Source organism: Pundamilia nyererei, unplaced genomic scaffold (assembly GCF_000239375.1).
Source record: "Pundamilia nyererei isolate P.nyererei 1_Seehausen unplaced genomic scaffold, PunNye1.0 scaffold00003, whole genome shotgun sequence".
Taxonomy (NCBI): Eukaryota; Metazoa; Chordata; class Actinopteri; order Cichliformes; family Cichlidae; genus Pundamilia; species Pundamilia nyererei.
This window is the reverse complement of record NW_005187404.1, coordinates 7,508,601-7,528,301: the sequence shown is the minus strand read 5'-3', so window position 1 is coordinate 7,528,301 and position 19,701 is coordinate 7,508,601. Positions and strand designations below refer to the sequence as shown.

General features: G+C 37.5%; 1 protein-coding gene across 2 annotated transcripts in view; it reads right to left on the bottom strand.

Moving 5' to 3' along the window:
* Nucleotides 1-1,272: 1,272 nt before the first annotated feature.
* The window catches only part of drd2a (dopamine receptor D2a), a 60,202-nt gene continuing 41,773 nt past the window's right edge, over nucleotides 1,273-19,701 (bottom strand). For both annotated transcript variants that reach the window (XM_005720843.1, XM_005720842.1), the window contains 6 exons: nucleotides 13,553-13,662; nucleotides 7,321-7,457; nucleotides 4,950-5,158; nucleotides 3,903-3,989; nucleotides 3,290-3,677; nucleotides 1,273-2,822 (listed from right to left, as the gene is read on the bottom strand). In XM_005720843.1, the coding sequence (XP_005720900.1) occupies nucleotides 2,626-2,822; nucleotides 3,290-3,677; nucleotides 3,903-3,989; nucleotides 4,950-5,158; nucleotides 7,321-7,457; nucleotides 13,553-13,662 (1,128 nt within the window). In that variant the 3' untranslated portion in view covers nucleotides 1,273-2,625. The remainder of the gene's footprint in view (nucleotides 2,823-3,289; nucleotides 3,678-3,902; nucleotides 3,990-4,949; nucleotides 5,159-7,320; nucleotides 7,458-13,552; nucleotides 13,663-19,701) is intronic.

Genomic DNA, 19,701 nt, shown 5'->3' with positions numbered 1-19,701 from the left:
GTTTTTAACACACAGCTTTAGTCACTTAAGACAAAACACAAACTCTCATGAAGACTCAGTAAAAATTCCTGTTTTCTGTTGCACTCAACAACAGTACATTTTGCCTGCATGCTAGAAAAAGCAGTGTAGTGCTAATTAGCAACATGCCCACCCCATCACTTTCACCTTACCTCAGAAGAGAGGGACGATTGAGGGAAGATGATTATGGTTATGTTTAACTGGGGTTTCATATTTTTACAGTTTTTATATTTTATGATATGGAACCTTTATCATTTTGGGAGTATGCTTATTTGCTCTTAGATCTTAATTATTAAGAAAGAAACAGTCGTCTCAATAATCAAACTCCTATAGAAATACAACTCAGTTTCATAATTTTGTTTTTTGCTGGTGTAATAAATTGCTCTCATCTGTTTCCCTTGATAAGGCTAAGATACACTTCCCTGGCTCTTCTTTAAGATATTGATTTTAGATACTTTAGGGTGTTTGGGTATCATTTTAACTCCCAGTTTATTGATGTAAAGCCAGCACAATCTGCAGTTAAATGTCAACTCCTCAGAATAAAATCAAGCATGAATAATCACCTTTACTAGTGCTGCTTTCCGCACTGTAGCTGCTCAGATATATTTCAAGGAAAGGTTTAGTCTTCTGAGATGACACGACAACAAAAAAAGGTGAAAGCTGCATTTCCAGAGCATTGTGTATTCAGACTGCAAGTGCAGCACTCAACACAAGTGATGAATTACCTTGAACAGCAACTACTTTTCATTCGGTTGCCTTAGTCAGACTTGGGGATTGCTAACAGCGGTAGAAATACTTTAATATGTTGTTTCTGGCTCATCCCTTTGTTGTTCTTTTTTTTCTGAAATGATGCAATGTTCAAACATCTTTGGCCATCACGAAGACTGATGTTGAGCTTGAACGAAAGTATAAATGATGTCAGCTACTCATGAGAGTAAAGAGTGCATTTCACAGCCACAACAAAGGAATTATGTCATCCCCCTCTTGACCCAGACATGGTGATATGCATCCATTGACACTGTATTCTTACTCTTTTACCCATGCACAAAACACAAAACTTTATTTCAAATATTTATTTCCACTTGTCAGTTTGTCACACATAGATACCACGGTTTAGTGGCAAACCATGGCGCCCACAAATATTTAGTTTCCCAATGACTCGTAACACAGCGTGCCCTTTAAAGAAAAAGAAATATTCAAAAATGAGATCTGTAGCAGATGCACAGAGGCATCGAACCATCTCAAAATTGTGTTTTAAATAACTAAACATGAATAACAACAATGAAAAGAATAACACACAGTAATAACAAGTAAATTCAGTCAGTGTTCATTACTGAAGAATAAGCTGGAGTGTTATTTACGCTTCATTTTGATCTCATCTTCAGACATGAACTCCCTTTTCCCACCTGTTCATTAGGACTGAAGCTATTCAAACAGTGGCACATAGCGAGTCAGTCCGGTAGCTCTGTGTGTGCGTATATACTGTAAATATAAAATGAGATCATCACTCCAACTCCAACACTGTAGTTGTAATAGTTGTATACATGTATTGCGGTAGCTATTATTTCAGTTTCACCCCATTCTTACTCAGCAAAGGCCCCAGGGAGAGGCTTCAGGGGCTGGGTTGCACATATCCACATGATTATACCTGGAAGCTGCAAAGTCCACATACCATTCATTAGTTTTAATGGAACAACGCCTCTGCAGCAGAGCTTGGTGTTGCTTCCAGTAAACAACTCAAACTGCAGATCAGTCCTAGGAATAACAGAGAAGCTTTTGAATAATGACCAGTCAGTTATGAGTGTATTCGTATACACACAGTGAGCGGTGATATTCATGTGGCACTTCACACGGTATCTTAACTTCATTTATTGGAGATCTTTTGCAATTTATTGTTAAACATGCATTTCAAGTAGAGGAGCAGTGTAGCATGCATCACATTTCTATTGCGGTCATATAATCACAATAAATGCATTAAGAAAAACTATGTACAGCAAATAATAATAATAATAGCATTAGTAATTATAATAGATATTTATTTATAAAATTGCTAAATTGCAGATATTGGCATGGCTGCATCATACAGCAAGTAAATTATACCGTGTCTTTCAGACAATCAGTGAATCTAATCAGTGAATTGTTTTCAATTTTAACACTGCAATGAACACTGACTCGATATCTTTAAGATTTGCAAAAAACATCTATGATTAAAACATAAAGTACACATACAATAAATAGCAGTTTGCATGTGTGTGGTATACACAGATGGCTCCTTACATGACAAGCACAATGATGTCAGAGAACAATGTCATTTTTTTTCTCTCTCCATAAAACAGGTCATCGTTACAGACATTTCTTGTTTTACATTCAGTGATTTGGAGAACGGGACTCCACACGAAATTTAACATATAGATCCAAGACGCCTTTCAAGAAGACAAAGCCAAAGCCAGTTTTTTTTTTTTTTTCAGTCACTTAACTAACTTTAAATGAACAGATCGCAGTTTCCCCACGTGGTGTATTTTCCTTAAGAGGATGAGGTATTTGCCACAGGATATGCTTTCATTCATCACCTCTCCTTTAGTCTGATCAGATAAGTGATTTTGCAGCTCAGCAGTGCAAGATCTTAATGAATGCCTTTCTGAACTCAACATTAAAGGTGGTGTATATGATGGGATTTACAGCACTATTCACATAGCCCAGCCAGGTGAAAGCGTTATACATCTCGGCAGGAACCTTGCATTTGGTGCAGTGGGTGTTCAAGATATGTGTGATGAAAAACGGCAGCCAGCATATAATGAATACACCTGAGGAAAGAAAAAAAAAATTAGGTATTAGAATAAGATACAGAGAATGAGGAAATAAAGCCCAAATATGGGTGGCCCTACTGAGGAGTTGGATTCTAAAGTATCAGTACAATTTCTTTTTGTTGCATCACTTTCTGACTTGTTTTTCAAACTCTTTTTTTAGGTCCTACTGAAAAAATTGATTGAAATGAAAACAAAAACAAACGTAAAGACAGCCAAATACCTATGATAGAGCAGTGGGGAAAAAAAGATATGTATATTGCAAAAAACGCTTTGAACACGCTCCTTTGCATGTTCAAAGATAACATTTGGTTCTAGAAATGCTTAATTTTCCAGTGTCACTTCAACTTTGATGTGCAGAATCACATAAAACGGCTTTTAATTGAGCTTGTATTCACTTTCATGACTTCTTTTAAAATCAAATGAATAATTTAAAAATTACTACTAATAATAAGGGACTAACTTACCGAGGACGATGGCTAACATCTGGGTAGCCTTCTTTTCCTTTTGCTGGGAGATCTTTCTCTTGCTCATGGTTTTCACAGAAGTCTGAGTCTTGCCATTAGGTAAGGCCTGTGTCTGGAAGGCTTTGGCTACGATGGGTGCCGGATCGCCTAAGGTCTCCTTGGCAGGATCGCCGTTCTTTTCTGCTTTCTGGCCCTCCTTGTGGGGTGTGGGGGGTGTTGAGATGGGGCTAGCGCTGGCCTTGTTGGGCATCAATAGCTGATGGCTCGTGGCTGGAGTGTCTCCAAGAGCACCTTGTATCTGCTGCTTCTGCTTCACACTGCTTCCACTGTTATTCAGCTCATCCAGCTCCAGATTTTCTCCCTCATTGACCACATCTTTGATGAATATCTGAATGAAGACAAATTTAGTAAAGGTTCATTCGGATAGGGGGTAGCGAGTATAAAACTTTTCTTTATTTAACTTTGAATTTTAAAATTACATTTATTCTAGCAGATGGGGAAAACTTCAAGGTGACATCTTTCGAAATCTCTGCAGGCAAAAACTTTTTTTTTTTCCATCAATTAAACTTTTAGGGGAAAGCATAAAAACAAAAGAACAAAAATGTATACACACCACTTTCTTCTTGTTGACAGGAAAACTCCCATTAGTTTTAACAATCATGGTGCACAGCCTCACATCCTCTGGATGAGTGCACTTATCCTGAAATGAAAACAGCTGTGTCAGGCAAGGAGAGAGTACAATGTCAAAGCAACTGACAAAAGGGCCGTCTAAGCATGGAGGAACAGGTCCCGCTTCCTACACGGTCAAAGGAGGCTACACTGAGCACGGAAAGGCTGTTTAGCAGCACTCTGATCTGCAGCTTCTATACCCGCTGAAAATCCAATCCATCAATGTGACCATGTAATATATTGTTGTGTGAAATAATTTCACCAACCTTAATTTGATAATTAAGATAAGAAGTGAAAAATTATGCTCCATTACCCCATAAAGATTATAGCTATCTGTCAATATGCTGCCATATATTGACCAAAACCACAGCACGAAGCCATGCATAAACATGAGTAATGTACTGCACTGGATCGAGAGTGTTGCTTACTTTCTGTACAGACATCAATAAGTTATGACAAGAAAATCAATACCCAGAAAAGCAAAAGGTCATTTGAGGGTCGTCACAATTAGTTTTGCATGTCACATTTTCTTTTTAAATGACACATTTTACAGGGAAATGTGTCATTTAAGATTCAAATTTGTGTCCTGGATTAAACCTGATATTAAATATCTTATTTTCATGTAAGGTGTTAAAAACTAAAACAGCTAAAAAGCCTTTTCTAGCAGAGTCTTGCTCAATTCAACCCCTTATCTTAATCCATTGTGTATTCAAAGAAAATCAATCGCAGTCTGTGTTTTTATTTTAATAATGTGTTGCTCTGTAATACAATGTCTGCTTGTAAAACCAACAAGAATAGCTGGACTGAAAAAATGTATTGCAGTTCTCTAAAGAAACAAACAAAATCAAACAGCAAATGATGTCTTTTGTGATGTTTTTTAGTTTAATGTATTACTCTAAAATATTAAGACAGTACAGAGAGATAAAGGAGCTTTGATAAAATAAATGTGTAAATGAAGCCATAAAAACACGAGCCAGCTATAGCAGCTCACCTTTAGTGAGGTGGCCATATCAGGGTCCGCAGCCTGAGAGACAAGCTGCTTTGGTTTTGTGTTGACGCGTTTTCTGCGCTTCCTCAGGACCACATAAATTTGGACATAAACGAGCAGAGTGATGATGAAGGGTACATAAAAGGACACAATGGAAGAGTACACCACAAAGGCTGGATTGGCGATCACACAGAGAGACTCATCACGAGTAGCTGTGGAGATAAGCACAATGTGAATTAAGACTGCGTGTTCTCTTTCTCCCAAGACTTGCTGCTTTTGTGCGTGTGTGTGTGTTTAATCTTATTTTACTTCCACTTTTAAAAGTCTGTAAAACCAGAATTTGGAACCTTAGATTTGCTTGAACCAATAATTGCTTTTTGATTGCAAGTAGATTGAAAAATGTCACCACTTCTACATTCTCCTCACTCTCAGGTTATTTACACAGCACTCTTTCTACCTCACCTCCACACACATTAACCGTACTCCCACTTCTCACAGCCCATGTGGACTGCCTTATAGCTATGGAGCCAAATGCAGAGATCATATCACCCCAGTTTTGGACTCTGCAAGGGTTGTTTGTTAAATTTAGATTTTAATAATTTACAAGATGAATTGCCCTCATTTTTAAAATTCCCTAAAAACTAGTTTAGAAACTGAGGCGATGCTTCTCTGGGCTTGTATTTCCAGCTTTTTGGACAAACCAAAACCAAAAATTATAAAGAAAATTGCAGCATTTCAAGTTAAACCTGTCCAACTGTCACGCTGAAGGCTGTGGCTAGAAGGCTAGAGAAAGTAGTCTATTTAGGGGGAACTTCACCAATTTTATACATAGAATTATCTTTCCACTAACAAGGTTCAAGAAAGATGCAGGAAGCCTTCAGTAGTTGCTATCAGAGAAATGTAGGATCCAGTGTTTTTAAAGCTCAGTTCACACTCTGGGCTAGAAGTCTGGCTATTTGATGCGTCACTTTTCTCCATTTTTAAATGTCTTTTGAAATTTGTAATTCCTTCTTTCATGCTTTCAACCAAATATGCCGACTCGATCTACAGTCAGTGTTTATTTCTCAGGGTTTGAGTCTGAGCTGAACCAGCATTAAATGAAGGACTCAAAGGGATGAGCGAAGCTTCAAAGTGACAGGCCACTGGAGTTGGTCAACAACAAGGTGGCGCCTCGCAAAAAGCACTTGATCAAAACTGCTTTACTAGTAATCCTCCTTTAAGCCCCTGTTCCTTGGAATAACCAACCTAAAGGCCAAAGGCTCACTAAAAGTAGATACACACGGGTATGAAGGAGTTCTGTACCGGCACAAATAGCTCCATAGTAAATTTACAGTGCAGTATTGTAGCTGTAACTGGGTGCTGACATAGATGGTATGTTTAAGTACAATGGCAAACGTCTGTTACCTCTGCTATCACTCTGTTTTGCACCATCACAAAAGCATTTCTGATTCACGGACTGAATCAGAAATGTGTGCATTGTAGTTTTCTGATGACGCTGCGGTGGTTGGATGCATCAGCAGGGATGATGAGACAGAGTACTGTGGTCGACTCCTTTGTCACGTGGTGTGAGCAGAATCATCTGCAGCTCAACGTGGCAAAGACCAAGGAACTGATCGTGGACTTCAGGAAGACCAGGAAACACTTGACCCCCGTTTCAATCCAGGGGGTCAGTGTTGACATTGTGGAGGACTATAAATACCTTGGAGTTCACATTGACAATAAACTGGACTGGGCTAAAAACACCACAGCACTTTACAGGAAGGGCCAGAGTCGTCTCTATTTTTTGAGGCGACTGAGGTCTTTCAATATCTGCCAGAAAATGCTGAGGATTTTCTATGAGTCTGTTGTGGCCAGTGCGATCCTCTATGCTGTTGCATGCTGGGGGAGCAGGCTGAGGGTCGCAGATGCCAACAGACTCAATAAACTAATCCGTAAGGCCAGCAATGTTGTGGGGATGGAGCTGGACACCCTCAAGGTGGTGTCGGAGAGGCGGATGCTGTCCAAGATAAAGACAATGTTGGATAACACCTCCCACCCACTCCATGACATGCTGGTCAGTCACAGGAGCTCGTTCAGTGAGAGACTGAGATTACCAAAAAGCACCACTGAACGACACAGGAAATCTTTCCTGTGTGTGTCTCCCTGTACAACGCATCCACTTAACACACTGTTTGCTGCTACAACTACACATGTTTCTTTTCCAACTATTTATTTATGAGTGAAGTATGTATGTGTATATATGTATATATTGTACTATTCTTAGTTAGTGTATTGTCTGTCTTGTCTTAATGTTGGTTTAAAATGGAGCACTGTAACAAAAAATAATTTCCCCCAGGGATTAATAAAGTATTCTGATTCTGATTCTGATTCTTACCTGTGTTATTTAGGCCAAACAACAGGGGACAAGATATGGCGAAAGACAGTACCCAAACCACAGAGATCATCACCGTGACCCGTCTCCTGGAACTGTAGCGGGTATTGTACAGCATTGGCATTGCAACTGCCGTGTAGCTGTAAGGGGTAAAGGAAACATAGTTGTCATAGTTATAATTGGTGAAAAACATGGCACATTTTTATAGTTGTACATAGTGAGTAAAGCAGGTTTGAAATATTTATATACACACACATGCTTTTAATAAAATTTCATTTTATTGTATTTTTTTCATTAAGTGATCACACCACTTCTATTTCCAGTTCTCTTTCTCCATCAGTTGAAATTTTTAGCTCAAAGCACAACAGAAAGCATGGAGCCAGAAAAGGGTGAAACAAGAAATGCTGCCTGTCATTTTTAATCAAATCCTTTTCCGAGATGGACTGGCCTGTGGAAACAGGTGCTGTAAGCTGCAGCTCCAATAAAATGAGATACTAGTAGGAAGGCTGTTTTAATGCCAGTCTCTTGCAGGAAAGGCCTTATCATTTAACCCTGATACATTAGTTAACCTTATTAGTGAGCTTGCAGTAATCACTAGGAAATGCCCAGCTTTCTCATTCATTGATTTTCTTTTTGGTTTTGAAGTGTTTTACTCAGAAAGTCAGCTTGGGAAAGCCTTTACGAGCGCATGACTGAGTGTCTTTGTGACAGAAAATCAGTGGTTACTGACTACCAATCTAATGTTTACGATGATATTGGCAGAGATTTCTTCCAGTAAAAGTTTTTCCTCCTATGAGCAAGAAGCCAACTGCTTGCTCATAGGGGATTTTTGTAACGTTACCTTACAATTTTTTTGGTGGCTGGTGGAAAGCACAGGTTAGGAAGGTGGTTGCAAAGAAGCTGAAGTGTAATAAGCGTCAGACAGTTCAATAACAGTTGTTAGTATTATTTTTTTTGGCATGCATGACATGAATCATTCAAACAATAATAACCATTATAATAATAATAATAACCAAGTGTTTTCTCCCCCTATTTTTGAGCTGTTGATGGCGCTCATCAGTGTAGTTAGAACATTGAGCACGGCGATATGACTCACTCAGTGAACATGTAATAATCACCACACCCTTGATTAATAGCTCACTTAGTATTAATCAAGCCCTTTGGCTATTTGTGCCAGTGGCAGCCTCGCAGAAACCCACGCAGCCTGCGTACAAAAGACCTGTCATTTCAAGCTTACACACAAAAATAGGACCAGTGTGCATCAGGTCAATAGTCTGAAAACTTGTGAGACACTATCAAGCTCTAGCAAAATATGTAGCCACTAAATAAGCACCTGCGCTAAGGTAAAGCAGCTCAAACACCTGGAGACATGGGATGCATGTTTTCTTCCAACCTTTTTTTTGTCATGTGCTTCATATTACATTAATAAGATTGCTCTGGGAAGCTGTAGTTTTAGGTAATTGTGCAAACCATTTATGTAAACAGACATTAGTTTTTCTCACAGTAATTGAAGCAACGTGCTGTATATAAACACATTCAAATAACGTTAAATTAATTTATTCTATTGCATATTATGACTCACTGAGAGCATTATTACAGAGAAGTGTTTTCAGCCATAAAACCGCCTGCTTTTTGGCGAGCATAATTGGAGATTGGAGTCCACGCGTACATTCGTATTACCTCCTACACATAAGCAGTTTTGTCTTAGTCCCATTAGTCTTCTGCTTCTAAAGAGGAAGTGAGTGGTTAAATTGATTGGCCATTGTTGGAGGGCGCCCCAACTCCAATTGCAATTAATCTAGTCATCCTTCTAAAAAGAGTGAATACTTACATTTGCACACAGAAATAGACCCCATAATTTCATCACACCCCAATTTGCTCCACATTAGAGAATAAGAACAAAGTTAGCACAGCAGGAAGCAATCCTTGGATGTATAAATTACTGTGCTGCCTAGAGCTGGAAACACATTTATCTGTGACTGTTATATGAATCTTTGCAAATAAATCGCCATCATGTGAGTGGATCCTTAACCGTGCCAAAGCCAGGTGAAGTGATTCTTGATTCTGTCACAATGATTCACATATTTGGTATTCACAAATATGCGGCAAACAAGCACAGGCCATATCACTGATATCTAAATGTAAATTCAGGTGAGATTCCTCTCTAGTGTGCTTGAAACATTCATTTACATACAAAAACAACGATATACGATCACATTATTCAGATTAATAAGATTTTCTCCACATACAAGTCATCTGTATTCTAATTCACTCACCTCAGTAAGAGCTGAAAATGTGACCAAGGTGAATATTTATTACTACACTAAAGTGAAAGCCTGTGTGGAGTTGTGAGATTATTGTATTTGTTTACTAGTCAGCAAGACTATGCGATATCTACAAAGTGTAATTATAGGACCATAGGTGGAAAGGCGCAACACTGGCAAAAGAAGAACCCATTTAATTTTGCTGTGGATGCAGATCACTTCTTTAAAATGGAGAAATAAATCAGTGTCGCTGGATATGCTCCTTTAGCGTATCTTTAAATTAATCGTGAAAGAATTAAATTAAATTAAATGAAGATAGAAGAGAATAGATGGATGGAAAATGTGGTAAATATATCCTTGATATTCCCATGAACAGCCTTCAAGTGTAAGTTTCAAAAAATTACATAAAGTTTAATCACAGCACTATCGTTAAACAGTTTTTTTTAAAATCACAGAACAAAATGAGAGAATTTAGTTTTTAAAGAATCCACGTTTATTGACAAGACAAGAAGCAGTGTTCTTGCACTGTTATGTTGAATTAAACAGAGACTATTGATTTTAAGCAGTTCCGATCAATATTTAAACAATGAATCAAACTACTGTGTACGTAATGGGCGTTCTGAAAGACTGTATCTGAGCAGATAGTTAAAAACTGATGCTAGAAAAATATAACACTGAAGTGCTACGTTTAAGCTATTTTGACTTTGTTGAAATAATCTGTATTAATTCTTTATTATAAAAATATTTCATGTTGTTATTAAATAATATTGATGCATATGCTGTTTGTAACACATACTATGTAATATGCAATCATTAATCTGAATTATGAGGAAAAGAATGCCTCTGGCTCAGTTTAATATTCAAACCTGAGCCTTTTGTTTTATTTAATACTTTCATCTAAATCTTAATTTTACACCCTTTTTGCATGTGAGAGGCTCTTTGGTATTTTGATCATCTTTACATCTTTACAGGAGGACAATTTATGTGAGTAACATAAAAATTCAAACTTTGTTTTACTACTGACACTTAGTTAGGATATATGAGTGAATTATGTAAAATGAATGCTTAATAACCTATACTCATTGAAACTTTCTTGCTTATAGTACATCATTTAGCATTCAGATTTACACAATTATATCACATGGCTTTAATACTGATAGTCAAAGCTTTACAGTGTACTTTTAGAGGTTTGTAAGCTACTTTAATTGAGATATTGTAATTAATCTAAAGTGATATTATTCACTGTTATTTTAAAATTGCACTTTTTATTAATGCATCGAATATCTTTAATAATGGCATTATTAAGCTGCTGTGTAAATGTAGTTGCCACCTCTACTAAAGAAACTTTCAAATATGACTCAGGTCTGTGGAACATTTCAGCATCCCTCAGCTCACTCTTTTAGTTTTCCACTAGTGTTAATATTTTTGATACATTCCTTGCTCTCTGTGGTCTCAGCTGCAGCAAAAACCTTTTTAACCTGTTAGCAGTCGGACGTACCGCCCACGGTACATTGGATGGTTTAGGGGACTAATTGTAAATTTGTAGGACTGCTAAGGGGTTAAGCAAATATGCTCTATAAACCTGACTGTTTGCTACAAGTTTAGTTCTAAACCACAGTCAAAGTCTTCCGCTCTTAGATTATTTTAAGGATTTTTGCAGCTAATTTGGTTGAAAAGCCAGCAAGCTCTGCAGTCTAAATGACTACCGTATGTAGATTGTTTGCTTTGTCTGCACTCTCTCACAGAAAATATGTCGTTTGTGAATTGCATAAAAAACAAATGACTAATGATTCAGGATGACAACTTTAAAGGAAAGACAGAAAACACATTTGTATATGTTTTTTTTAAATAATAAAATTTACGCAATAAGTATAGTATAGTTTAGCATTGTGTTATGTTATGTTAGCATTTAGAAACTAAGTGGTGCCTTTTTCATACTTGGGATTCCAAGAAACACCCTGTGTTGTGAGGCAGGTCTAGACTACAGGGGGACAATTCACACATTACACTGGCCAGACTGCATGCATGGCATTGCTGGAACTTGATCACAGGATTTAATATTCATAACCCCAGCTCCAAAATGTAAATACAACCTGATATACCCATATTCCATTCACAACAGATTATAGAAAAAAAAATCATGATTTTAAAACAAAAAAAGGTTAATTTTTATTTGATGGCAGAAGCAGTTCTCTAAAAAGTCGTTACAGGGCCATATTTACCACAATTTAGAGTCCTCTATTCATTTAACAACAGTCTGTAAATATCTGGGAACTGAGGGGGGCTGCTGCTGGACTTCTTTGTCCTATTTTTTGTTTCATGATGTGCCAAATATTTTCAGTTGGTGAAAGATCTGGTCTGCTGACAGGCTGTTTCAGCACTCGGACTCTTACATAACAAAGCCATGTTGTTGTAATATTAGCGGCATGCTTTTTAACATTGTCCTACAAAAATATGAAAGGCCGTCCCTGAAAAAGTGACATTTGTTTTGCTCTATATGTTGCACTGATGGTGCCTTTCTACACCTGCAATCAGCCATTTCTACATGCACTAATGCACCCCTATACCATCAGCGATGCAGGCTTAACAACAAGGATGGTCTCTCTCCCGCTCTTGTAGTGTGGATGATGTGGCATTCATATTTTCCAAAAAATATAAGAAATTTCGATTTGTCTGACCACAGAACCGTTTCCCTCTTTGCTTCAGTCCATTTTAAATGAGCTTTGGGTCACAGAAGATGGCAGCATTTATGGATCATGAAACTTATACAACTTCTTCTTATAGACAATATTATCTGGAAGTGTTTCGGAGCCCATGCAGGAATTCTTATGACAGGATGATTCCTGTTTTATTGCACTGCCATCTGAGGAGCTTAAGATCACAGGCATCCAGTGTTGATTCTCGGCCTTGTCCATCGCAACTTTTTTGTAAATGGTGTTTGGTGTTTACTCAGCAGTTAACTAAAAATTAACAACTAACCCAAAACACCATCTGACAAGTCATCACATTGACTTAACCCTTTATAGCATGACTATGAAATAACTGCCAGGAAATTCAAATTTTCTGAACCATTTATTGAGCTTATTGAACCAACTAACAAATCTGCTTAATAAAATTGATGAAATTACATTTAAATGTCCTTTAATTTGCTACATCTGACATTAAAAAATGCTTAAAAATACATTGTGCAATTTATTTAGGTTTTTCAGGATTTAAAAAATTACACTGATTATGCAGAAATCCCCAAACCACACAAAAAACTATATGTATTAAACATGACACACTAGGCATTAAGATGTTTATTTCAAACAATATTTATTTGAGAAATTGGGTTCAGCAAATATTTATTTATTTTTATTTATTTTTTTCTTAAAGACTTAATTAATTAAAACTCTTTTTTTAAAATTTGGTGTATATTTATATTACAAAATGTATTTATTTTTACATATTCAATTAACAATTAATTACTCAAGATGAAATCCTTTTCAGTGATTTGCTCATTTTTGTACCCGGTAGTTAAACCTTTGCTAAAGTTCATCTATTTTTAAAATTTTTAACCCTGGCATATGTCTATGAAAAGGTTGCTGCTGACAGTGTGCAGGCACCCACAAATATGCTATTAGATTTCACTCTCCACAGCACCTGTCTTACAGGTGGTCCTTGGATAATGCACTCATTTTAGTTCCAAAATTGCATCAATATGCCATATTGATGTGCATACATATTTCTGTCCTGAACATCTGGTGGCTGGTAATCAGGATTGCAGATAAACAGAAACTGAATGTGTTGTTATGGTGTATTCCTGGCTTAAAAATCTCATTTTGTTTGTTAATAGCTGTGTGTGCTTTGATGGTCATGCAGTTAAAAGACACCAGTTTTCTGTTTCATATTATTCAGCAGGTAAAGATTTCCATCGGAAATCCATGCTGGAATCATAACAGGCTAAACAATCTGCGAGGTGGCAAACTCACCGATCAATGCTGATGGCACAGAGATTGAGGATGCTGGCTGTACACATCATCACATCCAGAGTGACAAAGATGTCACAGTGGATCTTGCTAAAGCGCCACTCTCCCACCACCTAGGAGAGGAAAACATCCACAAATGACAGTTAACTGCCAGAGTCAACAGAAAAAAGTCAATATGCTAGCAATGGAAGCTTCTTGGCAGAAATAATGTGTTTGTGTTCAGCAATAAAAAGCAAACCTGACACTAAAGCCTTCTTGCATAATTTCCCATATCATTTCAAACTTGGCAACACAAAGAGAGAAGCAAAGGAACAAAACTGAGACATAAGAGGAAAGAATGGATGACTGAATTATGAATGAGTAAGTATTAAAAAAGCATCCGTTCTATCACATGAAGAGATTTCTTGCTGTCATAAACATTTTGCAAGAGCTCCAAATCCAAATAATATGTCAGTTTCTTTTTTATGAAGAATTTTACAAGTGACTAGTTGAAATTTGACAGATTATCTTATCTCTCCACTTACAGTGGTAAGAAGTAAAAGCTTCAAAAACATATAGACATCCTCCTTAGACAAGACAAGTATTCTTTACCATGTATCCTACTCTTTAGCTCGAGGAAGCGTTTGATCAAAGACGAGATCGAAACCTGTTTGAATTCATGCCACCGTTGCTCTCAGCTGTATGATCTAAGCTCATGATGAAACCAACATCAGTGATGTTGTGACAGGTCTGAAGCCGCCCAGCTTGTCTGACACTGAAGCCTGCCTGTTTCCTCCCACAGCTCTATCAAGGGTAAGGGAGATGTGTTTGTTCAGGGGCAACTCCTGCCTGGCTGATTAATCTTTGTCCTGTGGATGTGTCTTCATAAAACTAAGCTCCCATCATTAAAGAGCTGTAACTTTTTGCTGGTGTCGTTATAGCCAGTTTTCTGTTGCCCTGAAAACTGATTTCACCTCTCCTCTCTTCTCTTTTCCACAATTTTCCAACCTTTAACTCTTGACGTTTCTCTTCACTGTGGCTAAGCACCACTATGATAGTATGCTTTCATTTTGACTGTTTCTCTCTTTGCTATCATCCTTTTGCTCCTTGCACTTGACTTTTATTTTTCAGTCAAAGCTACTCCAACACACCCGTGCAAGTTCCCGTCCTGCTAGAGCTGCGAACAAATTTTAGTGTTAAAATTTAAAAGGTCTACAAGAGCTGAAAGCCATTTCATGTCCTTGTGGCTGCAACTGAGGTCTGTTCAGTCTATGTAGCGAAACACCTTTTGTGGATATTAAACAGCTTTTTACAAGACAGTCATAATAAATGCATGTGTGCCAAAACTGGCGTGATCCCCTGTCAGGAAACATCGATCTGTCCTTCTCAGTTATCCCACCGTTTGCATTTTTCTGTTAAAGTGAAGATGACTTTAATCTTTTGAAGTTAAATTATGACACATCATCATTTTATGCTGTGAAATATTTATTTAGATTTTTGTCATTATAAGTGCTGCAGTTGAAAACGTTGCGTTATGAGGTCTTTACTTTCGTGCGATTTATTCAAATCTGTTCATTTTGAGTCATTTGTGCCAAATTTGAAGATATTACCTCAGCATGTTCAGAAATATTTCATTCATGAGAATGGGAATGAGATGATTAACCCAATGGCATTATGCTTCTGGCAACAAATGAAAAATGTAGGCAGTAAAAGGATAGAAATTATGACAAGTTTACTAATGTTGTCCATCAGCAACACACAACAGTGCTATTATATTATTGAATTTTAATGATGGGTTTATTTGTTTCTCCTTAAATCCTGCACTTCACTTCATTATTGAAATTAATTGACTGCATCTTTGTTTGCAAATTAGTAGATTGTTTGAAGAACTTTCCATTCCCATAATGGGTTTTCGTGTAATACTGCAGTGTCATTTTTATTTGCCAAGCTCATTTTTTTTGTGAATTATCATCTATAATTCATATTATGCATACCACTTATGCATATGCATACCACTTATGCATATGCATATCACTTAGAGGGTATTGGCATTTGATTTCAATCTACAATGCTGGGAAAAAGTAGAAATAAGGATGTTATATGAGATACATCATTTACTAGTCAAATGAATTCTCATTTGTCAACTGGAGAAAGGATTAGCTGTTTTGGATTTGAATGAGTCATTCCTTTGACAGTCAAAATAATGTGCTGTTTTATTAATTCTTATCTTTTATAAATGTTTTATAACTAAAAAGAAGGAAAATGTATTATTTTAAAAATGCTATTTTTGCTCAGCAGGGTGGAGCATCAGTATCTGTGTTTTACTGACAGAAGTGCTACATGTCTTTGAACATCAATGTTTTTCTTCCCACCTTTACTACAATTAACAATTTTTGTGCATGTTTTGACTTGTGGTGTCTACCTTGCAAAGCAGCTTGATTCTTATTGTAAGATTCATAAGATCAGGTTTTGAGCTACAAGACTTCTGGAATAATGTCCTTTGGGCAGGAAAGAGCAAAGTGGAGATATCTGGCTATAAATCTGGCTTTAATACACACCACCACATTTGGTGTAAACGCAGCATAAACACAGCAGCGCAAACACCTCATACCAGGTGTCAAGCACAGTGATGGACGGGGATTTTGGCTTGTTTTGCAGTTACAGGATCCAGGGACTTTGCAGTCATTGAGTTGACTATGAACATCTCTGTATATAAAAGCATTGTAGAGCCAAATCTAAGTCTATCAGTCAGAGAGCTAAAGCTTTGCCAAAATATTGTCATGCAACAGGACAATGATTCCAAGCACAGCGGTGAGTCTACAATAGAATTAGTAAAAAAGGATGTTACAATGGCCGAGTCAAAGTCCAGAACTCAACCCGACTGAAACCTGTGCATAATAAAAAATTCCTGCAAACTTAATTGAACTGACACAACACTGTAAATAAGAGAGAGCTGAAATTCCTCCTGCATTGGGTGACAGACTGAGACTGAGACCAAAGTCATACAGAAAATTTGATTACTGCAAATTATTGCTGCTACAAGCTACAGAATCATGGAGCGTACTTAGTTTTTCACAACATGCTTCTGCATTTTGGCTTAGTTTTTAGATAAAAAAAAATAAAGAAACAGTCTAATATGTTATGTGTTGTAATTCATCTAGGTTTGTGTTCAACTCATTTGAATTCTATAAGAACTTGACAATTGTTTATTATGTCCTGATATGTAAAACAAGGCTTCCTTTTATCATGACTGTATTCAGGTATGCTTGAAGTAGTACAAAGAAACTCAGTGAGTACCACAAAAACATCCCCCACAACATTACACCAGCAGCAGCAGTAGCAGCCTGAACTCCTGATATGATGTTGTTTACACCAAATTCTGATCCTACCAAAAATTTAAAAAAAGGCAATATTTTTCCAACTTTGATGAATGGTAATAATTTTAGCCTTGTTTTTTTGTTCTTATATGACAAGAGTGGCACCTGGTGTGCTCTTCTGCTTCTGTAGCCCATCTGCTTCAAGGTTCAATGTGTTATGCATTCAGAGATGCTCTTCTGCATACTATGGTTGTAATGGGTGTCTGTTTGAGACACCATTGCCTTAAGCTGGGAGCAGGCTGGCAATTCTCCTCTGACCTCTGGTATTAAGCAGATTTTTAAATATAGAACTGACTTTGTCTTTTAGGATCTTTGCAAATCCTACACATGGTCAAGTGGAAAAATCCCAGTATTTTAAGTTTCTGATATGCTTCGACTTTTAACAACAAACATGCCACATTCAAATCATTTAAATTGCTTTCTTTCCCATTCTGATGCTCAGTTTGACATAAAGCAGGTTGTATTGACCATGTCTACTTCCCTGAATGCATTGAGTTGCTCCCATGTGATGGCTGATTAGATTATTTCCCATTACAAGCAGCTGAACTTCTGTACCTTAAAAAGTGGCTGATGAATGTGATACATTAAAGTAAATCAGAAAATTTCCAAAAAGATTCTCATGCCCATCCAAATAATTGAATTCAGGTGTTTTTTGGATCACTTTAATGATCACTGGTGTATTACATCAAGCACCTAGGCATGCAGACAGTGTCTACAAACATTTTCGAATGAATGTTTCGCCCATAGCAGCTCAGTAAATTCCAACATAGTAATGTGATAGGATGTGCAGCAAGTCCAGTTTAGAAATTTCCTCACAACTAAATATAAGTCAACTCTTATTGGTATTATGACAACAACAACAGCAACTCAGCCATGAAGTGGTAGGCCAGCCAAAATCACAGAGCGGGGTCAGTAGATGCTGAGGTGCATAGTGTGCAGAGATCATCAAATTTCTACAGAATCAGTAGCTACCGATCTCCAAATTTTATGTGGCTTTCAGATTACCTCAATTCAATTTATTTATATAGAACTAAATCACAACAACAGTCTCCTCAAGGGGCTCATCAGAACAGCTGTATCCACATTATGAAATGCGATGCAGCGTCTGATGCAGTTGGGTTAAAACTGGACTCTAGAGGAATGGAGACATGTTATCTTGAGCGATGAATCATGCTTCCCCGTCTGGCAATCTGATGGAGGAGTCTGGGTTTGGAAGTTGTCAGGAGAATGGTACCTATCTCACAGCATTGTGCCAAGTAAAAGTTTGTTGGTGTGGTGTGGGGTTGGTTTTCAGGAGTTGTGCTTGGCCCCTTAGTTCTAGTGAAAGGAACACTTTAATCTTCAGCATACCAAGACATTTTGCACATGTTCCTAACTTTGTGGAAACAGTTTGGGGGTGGCCCCTTGATTTTCCAACATGACTGCGCACCAGTGCACAAAGAAAGGAAAGGACCATAAAGACATGGATGAGCGAGTTTGGTGTGGAAGAACTTGACTGGCCTACACAGTCCTGACCTCAACCTGATATAACACCTTTGGGATAAATTAGAGCAGACACTGTGAGCAAGGCCTTCTCGTCCAACAACAGTCTGACCTCACAAATATGCTTCTAGAAGAATAGTAAAAAAAAATTCCTTGTGGAAAGCCTTCGCAGGAGAGTTGACACTGTTGTCTGCAGAGGATGGGTAGATGTCATTTAAACCATTAAGAATAAGAATAGGATGTTATTCTAGTTCACATGTGAAGTGAAGGCAGGCAAGGGAAAACTTTTGGCAATATAGTGTATGTAAATAGGCAAATAACCAATAAATACATACATGAATAAATAATCATATTGGTAAAAATGGAAATTTGACTCTGTAATGCGGTCCTCAACCCCCGGGCCTCGGACCGGTACCGGTCCGTGAGTTGTTTGGTACCGGGCCGCGAGAGCTGAGGCTCAGGTGTGAAATGTATGGTTTTCAAGGTTTTTATCGGTTTTCAGCGTTATTTTGTTATTGTTTTTATCGTTAACTCGGTTTTCCTGGGTCTTTTCACGTGTGTTATGAATAAATCTTCTTTTTTTTCGGTACCGGTACTAGTTTTATTTTGTTGTCTTTATCTGTGACACCTTAAAGGCCGGTCCGTGAAAATATTGTCGGGCATAAACCGGTCCGTGGCGCAAAAAAGGTTGGGGACCGCTGCTGTAATGTACACATGTAGAGCTTTACTACAAAATGGGGTTATGTCACTCATCAGTCAGATAAGATTTTTCCCTGAAAATGTCAAAAGAAGTAAATACAACAGTAGGGCTGGGTGATATGGCCTAAAATTCATATCGCGATATAATTTGAAGCATGTGCGGTAACGATATATATCACGATATATTCTTTTCTTCTGTATAACGTATTTTCCACACTAAAAATCCTTTAATTTTCTCAAAAATTGAGAGTGTTCCTTGTGTATGAATTCTGGTTGTGCTTACTGACCTCGAACCGATTTCTGCGTGCAGAAATCTGTTAAAAAATGTTTTAGTACAGCTTTGGTAAGCCGCACTGCTTGATGGATTGTCAGAGCATTACGGCTGCCTAGTGAGGAGCTTTGCGGAGTAATCTGGGTCCAAAACTCCGTGAACTTCAGGTCCCAAAGTAAAACAAACACTAAGAGTTAAAAACGGTCTAAATTCTTTCATCTTTAATTAAATCATCAGCATTGCTGCTTTATCGGGTGTAACAATTAAGTTTAACATCCATGCGTCCATGAAAACAGAATTTGTTAAATTTAATGGAGTTAGAAGTTTGTTTGTTTTTTTGTTTT